General features: G+C 34.7%; 2 protein-coding genes across 2 annotated transcripts; one reads left to right on the top strand and one right to left on the bottom strand.

Annotated features, from left to right (window-relative positions):
• Positions 1 to 259: 259 nt before the first annotated feature.
• LOC132164484 (peroxidase N) lies at positions 260 to 2,288 on the bottom strand. Its single transcript, XM_059575004.1, has 4 exons — positions 2,073 to 2,288; positions 1,811 to 1,993; positions 1,211 to 1,376; positions 260 to 663 (listed from the first exon to the last, which is right to left on the bottom strand). The coding sequence occupies exons 1-4, from the start codon at positions 2,286 to 2,288 to the stop codon at positions 260 to 262; spliced, it is 969 nt and encodes a 322-aa protein (XP_059430987.1).
• A 2,787-nt stretch (positions 2,289 to 5,075) lies between these two features.
• On the top strand, positions 5,076 to 10,187 carry LOC132163719 (probable plastid-lipid-associated protein 12, chloroplastic). Its single transcript, XM_059574091.1, has 11 exons — positions 5,076 to 5,384; positions 5,473 to 5,526; positions 6,122 to 6,196; positions 6,417 to 6,536; positions 7,486 to 7,677; positions 8,392 to 8,475; positions 8,565 to 8,657; positions 8,914 to 8,967; positions 9,070 to 9,146; positions 9,756 to 9,863; positions 9,973 to 10,187. The coding sequence occupies exons 1-11, from the start codon at positions 5,115 to 5,117 to the stop codon at positions 10,058 to 10,060; spliced, it is 1,215 nt and encodes a 404-aa protein (XP_059430074.1). The 5' UTR covers positions 5,076 to 5,114; the 3' UTR covers positions 10,061 to 10,187.
• Positions 10,188 to 10,262: the final 75 nt, after the last annotated feature.

A 10,262-nucleotide genomic window follows, 5' to 3' on the forward strand; every position in this document is an offset into this window, starting at 1 on the left:
ATAACTTTACTTATTTCGTTTAAATCTAGCAATAGACAGACTTTAAATCACACTGATATATAATTAGCTATTACCAAATTATTTAAATATACAAGTCCAACTATATATATATATATATATATATATATTGATTACATATTTTATTTAATCCCCCACCCAAAAAAAAAAAAAAAACTAAAAACCCACAATATAGAAGCTTAAAATAAGTATCTTCATGATACATCATGACTACACTTGCATGCAGCAAGCTAGCAGCAGTTTATGAATTCACTACCCTGCAGTTCTTGCGGATCTCTCCGCTTGAGCCAGTGAGTGGACTTATATTCCCCATCTTGATCATGGAATTGGCAAAGTCAGCCATGAAAAGATCAAAATTATTGCTATAGCTTTGGACCAAACTTTTGGTTGTCGTAGTGGCCCCATCACTAGAGAACAGAATTTGATCGGAACTAAGAAGCCCCTTCGCACTGAGCAAGTTCTGAAAGTAATGGTTGTCGAATGCATCGACTGAGTTTCTGTCAAAGGGTGCTGTCTTGTTTCCATCACTACTCGAATTGCACAAAGTTTGCAATTCGGACATCATGCTTGCATCCATTGTACTGTCTGCAGGAGACAACCTATTGCTGAAGGTGATGCACCTTGCTTGTCCAATTGTATGTCCTCCTACACAATACTCGCATTCGACATCCCAAAAAGTTAGTCTCATAATAAATGGATTTCCCAAAAATGTAGTCATGCATTAGATGGATTTCTAGAGAGCTTTAATCATTGTTGGAATAAGTGGCCCATATTCTTTCACCCATAAAGAGTAATACTGAAATACTAGTATGGTTGGCTAGTTGTCGGAGCGGAGCGTAACCCTAAAATATTGATATAGTAAAAAACTATAGCCGTACTCTTCTGTAAATGTAGGCACATTGTTGAACCATGTAAATCTGTGTCTCGATTTTCTCTTGTTCTCTCTTTTCGTTTCCATATTATATATTTATCATTGTTGTGCATAACAAAAACAATTGTCTTAAAGCGATATTACATATGTGACTATTGTTTTCTTAACTCTTATGAATTAAGGCCATTTCAGCTTAATTGGTGACTTTGAGAGACATCTACTTCTTGAAGAAGCAGGCAATATTTCTACTTAATTTTGCATAGATGGTATGTAATGGTAGTGAAATTTGAAGTGTGATTAATTTATGTGAAACTTTTGCACCTGATAAGGACACCACATCTGTGATATTGAGGCCAACATTCGCAAACTTGGCAGTGATATTGCCTAGTGTCTCGGTTGGACCAGGAAGCGCACTGTTTGCTCCAGTTTGGTTCGACACTAGTCCATCTCTTCTACCCAATACAACCGGCCATGTCTTTCCTCCACTCTGCAAACCATTATAGAAAATGTTAACTAAATATGAAATTATAGATTTAATCATTTAAATTAATATTCTAATACTAAGGAACTCACATGTAGATTCAAACTCTTTCTCAACAAAGAAAACCCAACAAGTAGAATATTTAAGGGTAAATTGTGAAGTTAAGATCTTTGCTCTGATACTATACATGTTAAATATCTAGTTATCTTAAAAACTTAAAATTTTTAGGATAAATGGTATTTTTAATGTTGAAAGATAATATTTGCTAGACCGATTTCTAGTCTTCTTCTTCAAAAAACAAAAAACCATTTCATGCATTCTCTTTTGGAGTTGCTTTCAGATATCAAAAGTGTATTTTACGTTAAATTAACACTTACCTGGCCTAAAAAATTTAAACTAATAAGAAGAGATAAATTTCATTATCTAAGATTTAAACATACTAAGAGCACAGAATCTCGAGCAGCAATGGCTAGTATATCAGCACAAGATACAACACCACTGCATGCACTCTCCACTGAGCTTTTGATTTGATCCACAACTTCAAATCCTCTAGCCGAGTTCACGTTAGGAAAGGCGAACTTCTCACCATCGCTTCCGTCCAAAAGTATCGATGCATCGCAACCCTATGAAGAAAAGTGTGACAAAATATTAATTTGTGACATATTTTAAAGGAATTAATAATTTTTGAATAAACTCACGTACATTTACAAAGCAATCATGGAAGTGAAGCCGAAGCAAAGAAGCAGCCATTCGCGTTTCAGCCTTGATAGCTTTTTGCACCTCTCCCCGGACAATACGAAGAAGATTTGGACATGTCGTTTTGTAAAAATCTGAAGTTAGTTGAGAGCTTGCAGGAAGAAAACAAGTAAAGAAAACCATAATCAAACAATGACAACAAAAGCTATTAGACTTCTTCATGGTTATTTTGCAATAGGCTTCTTCAATGCATGCAAAATCTTGCAGGCTTAATTTATAGGTGAGAACACAAGAGCATTAGCAATTTTATAACCTATTATTATATATATAATATGATTTACATACGGCGTCGTTGCTTTATAGTTTAGTGCTAGCTAGTTGGTGATGTATGGCGGCTGCAGAATGTTTGCCTGAATTCAAATGATCTTGATTCTTAAATATATCTCAGATTAGTGTACATAGTTTTAATATTACCGACGTTGGAGTTAAATATATAAATTGAAAGAGTGGTGGTTTCATACTCATCAGATTGCATAGAGAATTAATAAGCTCTCCTCATGCAATTAAGTTAATGAATCAAAACACACTCAGAAACATTAGTGCTTGAGGATCAGAAAAGACAAAGCTTTTTGCTGCGGCCACTTACGTGCACGATTTGGTTATGAGGGCATTAAGAATATGTTTAACATTTAAATTTTGTTTGTATTATCATAATGGTGTCTTAGACAGATGGTTGGGTTCTCATTTATGCCCATCAATTTTAGTGCTTTAACCATATCTTGTCTCACATTGTTAAATGAAAGTTACTAAACTTTTAGGATGTTTTTCTTAATACCCAATTAGAGTTATTGGTTTGATTATTATATTGGGGTTGACATTTTGATTGAATGACTCATCATATGAGTGCTGCATGTGAGGCAATGTGTTAGCTGTCATATGTGACCTAGACAATATCTTACCTCAAATCCTTAATTTGATATATTCTTGGTTTTGGGAAGAGTCGTTAGTATATAGTGTCGTAGTTTTTGTGATCCACTAAACCTATATATGCTGCATCGATAATGTTGAGGTGCAATGTCGTCATTTTGTTCACATGGGCGGTTCTCAAAAAATGCTTTGTAGAATGCGATTTTAAATGTCATAAAAAGATTTGGCTTCTCTCACTAATAGGCACCAATTAGTTTTCGGTTGAGATGGTCAAAAGCCCTATCAATCTAACAAATGATTCTTACAAGCCGGGGCATGACTTGTATCTTGTGCATACACACGAAGAAAGGTGAAAAAGCTGCGTTAGGATGCATGGCATTCTTAATTAGCTTGTGTTTTATGTACAATGGCACAAGAAGACAGAGGAATTAACTGCCCTTGCCAAGGAATTAGCATTTCATCATTAAAAAGTAAAGCAGTTGCTAGTTGATGTTGATCTTTAGCTAGCTATATATGTCCCTTCATTGTGGCAAATTACAAAACATAAAAGTGAATATGTTGCTTCACCGCCATTAGGTATATAATAAGGACCCAAGAGGTCAGATACTGGCATGCATATATAATCCTTCAAAGATTGCACTAATTAATTACCTTTTTGCTTTTAAAAAGTTAGATTTAAATTAATTGAACATGCACATCCCAGGTGTAACATCCCACCCCAATGACACACAATATTGTCCGCTTTTGGCTCCCCTCGAATCAGACTTCCCAGGAGGTCACCCATCCTAGTTAGTCTAGTAGAAGCACGCTTAACTACAAAGTTCTAATGGGATCATGACTATCACGGCTTTAAAACGCGTTGTTGTCATTAAGGGTATAGTATAAATTTAAGCATATTCTCATCTCCATACCCAGGCAATGTGGGACGTCACACCAGGTGTACACCAACAATCTGCAATTACCTTAATGTCTTAACTTTTCCTAACATATGCATGCTTAATTACTACTACATGGGTGTTATAAGATAGTTACATGTAGGAAGCATATTAATCAAGGAATATTCTATCTTAGTTATATATTATAGCAGCCAATATTAGTATAATCAAGAGGAGTCTGAAGGAATGCTTTACCATATATATATATATATATATATATATATATATATATGGTGGTTGGGGAGATGTAAGGCAACAATAATAAAAGAAACTACAAGGAGACATAAGCAAAAAACAAGAAAAAGAACAACTAATTAAGGGCGATAAGTGTCACTCAATGGAACCACAATGACATGAGAAGAGATGGAATGAGAATGCTTCGACATATCTTCTTCCTGCAGCTGAATAAATCCTCCTAATTTGGCTCTCATAGGGAGGGAGTTCAAAGCGATCTTAGAGTAACTTGAGTCTTTCATGAATCTTGGTCCTCTTGGACCAATATAGCTAATTTGTCCCAAACCTTTGGATCAAGAGTGTAACGATTTAAGAAAAACGCTAATCACATATATGCACTATTATTATAAAATGACTAGTCAATTTGAGGTGATAACACAATATGTGATTAGTGCTTTCTCTAGGTCGTCACAAATAGTATCAGAGTCACACCTAGCTAGTAATACCATGTGATATATACTTCAAGAGTTTAAGGAGGAAAGTTTTTAACATCCCGTTCTCATATTGAGCTTTATAAGTGATTAATTAAGAAAAACTCGAAATTAATTAGTTTTTTTTTTTGGGATGATAGCGCAAATCGCTAGAATCATTTTGAAGCTTTGCTAGATTTTATTTATAACTTCTCTCTAGCGCACTTAAACAATATACGTCGTTTTCAACCTAAACCCCCAGAAGAGTTTGAGTCTCTATATATAGCCCGAGAAGGCCTTGGCCCATCAGAGAGAGGTTTTGCACAGCAAGAGCCGACCCAACCCAGCCCATGAACTTCCCCCCAACTGGCGCCAAGACTCTAAACCCGGAAGGATATATAGATAACACACGTGTCTGATCCACAACTCTCCACGTAAGCAACACCTTTACTAAGATAATCCAACGGTTTTAACTGTATACCACAGAGCTGAAGCTAGCAAACCAAACGATCTTCGTCTTCTTCTTCCTCTTTCTGTGTGTTATGGCTCTGAAAGTGTACACAACAAATCTTGGAACATATCAATGGAACCCAACACCCACATTCTCACCAATATTCACTCCAACAACCCTCCGCTACAAAAGTCCAAAGCTTTTAGAGTTCTCTCGCAGTAGAAGAGATGTTTCTGTTCGTGGGTCAAATCTGGTGGACGAACAGCAACAAATTGCATTCACTGAACCAGAAAACAAGCTCATTGAATCGCTTATTGGGATCCAAGGCCGAGGCCGCTCTGCTTCTCCTCAGCAACTCACTGTAAATTGCTTACAAAATTCCATATATATACACGTTTTTCTTTTATTTTATTTTTTTCATTTTTGATAGTATGGAAGAATTTTTGTAGGATGTTGAGCGTGCCGTGCAAGTTCTGGAAGGTTTAGAAGGTGTGCCTGAACCGGTGTGTTGTAATCTATCTTAAATTAAATCACTTTCTGTTGTTCTTGTTCTGTTTTGTACTAAATTCAAGATGTCATTTTTGGGATTTGATCCATATTGTTGGGATTTGCTAGCAATTCCGACAATAAATGTGAGAAAGTATCTACGAGATTTATCTGTCCAAGCAGGTGGGTGGACTGCCCGAAATCTGCTCAAATAGATAGGAACAATTCAAACAGCAAAATTATTGAAAATCTTTATCCTCTTTTCTTAGTATTACTAGGCCCATAAGGGTTGAAAACCAATAAATGTTGTTACAGTTGTGACATCTTAAAAAGTTAGTCCCATGTATTGGGTGGGTGGATTGCCCGATTAAATGAGTGGATTATAAATGTATTTATTAGTGTTAAGTTTTACATTAGTTCTTTAATAAGTAAGACTAGACTTATATGTAATTCTCGAGAGTTCTAGTTGTAAATTTTGGCACATGCTATTTGTACTCTAAAATGGGGGGAAGGGTTATTTGCTACCACTCTGTTTCTGGGTATAGAAGATAATTATATCTTGTACTACTACTAATTATTCAATAGAATTGACTATGCCTTGATCATTTGCAGACAAGCTCTAGTTTGATTGAAGGTCGATGGCAGTTAATGTTTACAACAAGACCTCAAACAGCATCTCCAATTCAGGTCAGTCTTTTGAGTGCCTGCCTCTCAAATGCCCTGATCTGATTATATACTAATTTAAATTGGAGAAAACTGTAAAATCAGAGTTTAAACTTAAAAACTTTGTTATGATATAAGGTTAAATCACTACTTATCTAAAAAATTGAACAGATATCTTAATAATTTTGATTAGTAGTTTAACAATTAAGATAATAAATTTGTGTTCATACGTATGTAATTGTAGAGAACATTTGTGGGGGTTGACTTCTTCAGCGTGTTTCAAGAGATTTATCTTCAGACAAATGATCCACGTGTATCCAATATCATAAAGTTTTCTGATGCAATAGGTGAGCTAAAAGTAGAGGTATGACTTCAGTATCTTAGCTGTTATATTTACTAATGTTGTTACATCAATTTAGCTAGTAATGCCTTTCCAGCAAGAATTATGGAAATTCTATCTTATTGTTGGTCATGGAAGTAAATGAAAATGCTTGGAATACTACATATTTTATTATCTTTTGTGAAAACGAGTATCATGTGACAATTTATATTTTAGTAACTGACGTCATAAGTGTCACTTGAATTGTTATTTGACAATCCACATTTTAGTAATTAACGTGGTAAGTGTCGCGTCAGTTTTGTTTGTACGTTTTTAGGTTCAAGAGTTTGCTACCCCAGCAATTTTCTTCATGGCTATGCTGTGAATGGACGCAATGAGGTTCCTGCAAAACAAAGTAAGGTCAAAAAGTCTTTGGTCCTAGTTATCAATGAATCAGTGTATGTTGAGAGAGGTATGAGAAAAATGAGAGGAAGAGAGAGTCGTCAGAGAGACAAAAACATATGAGAGAGAGAGAAAGGGACAAGGGTTGTGAAACTCACACAAGAGGGAGAGATACGTGTATCTCTCTCCAGGTCTCTGCGAGAGTGACCATCTAGGAAGGAGAAAAGACTCCTTGTCATCTCCTCTTCTATTTAAGAGAGTCAAATTGATATGAATATGTGTCATTAGGTGAGTGGACGGTGGCATATTGTAAATAGATGTGAAATGGAATGAGGCCTATTAAGGGTTTTTTCGCCCCAATATGTTTGTAAGAGACTTGCAATAAGAACTGTGATACTCCTAGGCTTCATAATAAATATGCAGTTTTGAAATTTTTTGATATTCTCAAGTCTCAATTTCATTCAACCTGCAAACTGATTGTTTATACTTGAAATATTGTGATTTTCGTTTGTACATAATTTGACTTTCCTCTCTCTCTCTCTCTCTCTCTCTCTCTCTCTTAAATCATGAATGATCTTTTGTTTCCACACAGGCAGCAGCATCAATTAAAGATGGTAAACGAATACTATTCCAGTTTGATCGAGCAGCCTTTTCGTTTAGATTTTTACCATTTAAGGTTCCATATCCAGTGCCATTTAGGCTTCTAGGAGATGAGGCAAAGGGTTGGTTAGACACCACATACTTGTCCCCTTCTGGAGACCTTCGTATCTCAAGAGGAAATAAGGTAAATGGGACTTTATTGGTTCATACTTAAGCCGTTGAGTTGATGTTGGTCTTAGGCTTTTGAAATAGTGGGTGATTTACATAGCTTAAATTCACCATATTAAAAGATATAGCCAAAACCAGAGGCGGACTTAATACACTATTGGGGAACGAGTGTCCCCCCAAACTTTTTCAAAACTTCACTATTATCCTTCATATTTTACTTTTTATCCCTCCAAATTACTATTTCGTCCCCTCAAAGTTTTTTTTGCTTATTATATTAGGGACAAGGTTGCACTTCTTGTGCAGTATGAAAAGCAGTTGTCTTTTGCTTATTATATTTGAATAAGACGTGCAGTGTGAAAAGATTCTGAAAAATTATAACTTAAAGGCTTTTTCAACCTTCTTGTTTATTTTATTTTTCTACCAATAATAATAAAATGGTTAGTTAAGAGGTAAAAACTTATTTTTCATGCCTTAAAAGTTTTATAATAATAATAATAATAAATAAATAAAAACCTTTATATTTTATCTTTTTGTTATGAACCAAATTTATTTCAAAAGCAAATTTAGTACAAAATTGGGGGCTTAAAAATTTAAACATTCATTTAAAATTATATTTTTTTTATGAGGTAGACCCTTAAAAATTAGTTTTTTTTTTTTCGTCCCCTCACTCAAACTTCTGGTTCCGCCCTTTGATTTGCTAAGGATATCCAGCAATGTCTCTGTAGTGCAGGGCACCACATTTGTCCTGCAAAAGAAAACTGAACCAAGGCAAAGATTGCTATCAGCCATTTCCACGGGTGCAGGAATTAGAGAGGTGAAAGAAATTGAAGAAAGTGTTGCTTTTATTGCTGACTTGGTTTTCTCCCTACCAACATGTCATATCATTTCCTATTACTTTGGCAGGCAATCGATGAGCTTATCTCCTTGCAACAAAATCTAAATAGAGACGAAAAAGAACTACAAGAGGGTGAATGGGCAATGATATGGAGTTCACAGGTAGTTTTCTGAAGATAATTAGCATTTTATTTAATATATTCAGCAACACAAGAAATTCCTGAAGATGGCTGTAAAAGCAACAATGACTATGTGATAATTTACCGTAGTATCAGAGCAAAGCTCATGAGTTTGAGCCTACTCTCCGTCTTTTATTTCTCATTTCAATTGAATAGTCCAAGTGCGTGACAAACTTTTCTTACAGTTTTTACTAGTCTTCCATTTCTTAACTGAACTCATGATTTCAATCCTTGTGTAGGTAGAGACAGATAGTTGGTTAGAGAATGCTGGCAATGGGCTTATGGGCATTCAGGTGAGTATTAGTAGAGAGCTTTCAGTCAACTTTACAGATTATGTAGTGGGGTTTTATTAGTTGATTAATCAGTTTCTTAATCTTAAATTGTTATTCTTATAGATTGTCAAGAATGGACAAATAAAGTTTGTGGTCGACATCTTGCTGGGGGTCAGATTCTCCATGATTGGAAGATTTGTGTAAGTTTCTCACTTCTTTTAATTTTCCATTCATTTGGACATCATGAAGAAAAGCTTTTATAGTGTAATGCATGGTTAGGAAATTAGATCATATTTATATAGAGGAACCCCCTTTTTGAATTATTTGTTACTATCTTAGTCACACATGCAAAAGTTACATTGACTATATATACTAAAAATTTTAATTGTTGTCAAATAATACAAATTGGGTTGATCCCTTTGAGGTTTTCCACAAAGCAAACTATAGCACAATGTACTGGCTTTGTTTGATAACACTTTTTTCAATTTCCCTTTTGTTTTTTATTTTCAAAACAAAAATATTAATAATAAACAATTCAAAACGCAAAGTACTCAAAATTATTTTTCTACCTTTATATCACATCGTAACACTTTATAAAAATAAAAAATAAAATAAAATCTATAAAGCAGTAACAAGCGGAACTGTGTAACCCATGCACATTTGAAACTAGGGTCTTCAGCTGTTATAATCCAATATGAATTTCAAGTAAAATTGTTTATGGCTTGTTAGATAATTTTTGGCATGAGTAATTTTGGGATGTTTGGTATCTCAGTTGAATATGATTTTCATGCTGTGTCACTTGGTGGTAGGAAATCTGGCAACAACATATATGAAATTACAATGGATGATGCAGCAATAATTGGAGGCCCATTTGGATATCCTATTGAGATGGAAAGGAAGTTTAACCTGGAGCTACTGTAAGATCATTCTTTCAATATGACCGCATTTTCTGTTTGTTTATAGCTACATACTATTATAAATTGTTGGCCAACTAGAAGCTTATGCAAAATGAATTTTACATTGCAGATATGATGATGATAAGATCAGAATCACCCGGGGCTATAATAATATTATTTTTGTGCATTTGAGGATGGAGGGATCAAAGCAGAAATAAAACGCTGTTGGATTGACAAAAAGAATTTATAATCATTTGCTTTGTACATCTACTGTCCATAAATGGATTTCTTGCCTCTGAAGAAAGAAATATTAGAGTAAAAATATTTGTTCTTACTGCCTGTCCAGTCTAGCGAAAAAAATAAAAAAAAAAAAACAAAAAAAGAAGCCTTTCGAAATATTTATGTATGATGTGTGTATGT

This window comes from Corylus avellana, chromosome ca10 (genome assembly GCF_901000735.1).
Source record: "Corylus avellana chromosome ca10, CavTom2PMs-1.0".
Taxonomy (NCBI): domain Eukaryota; kingdom Viridiplantae; phylum Streptophyta; class Magnoliopsida; order Fagales; family Betulaceae; genus Corylus; species Corylus avellana.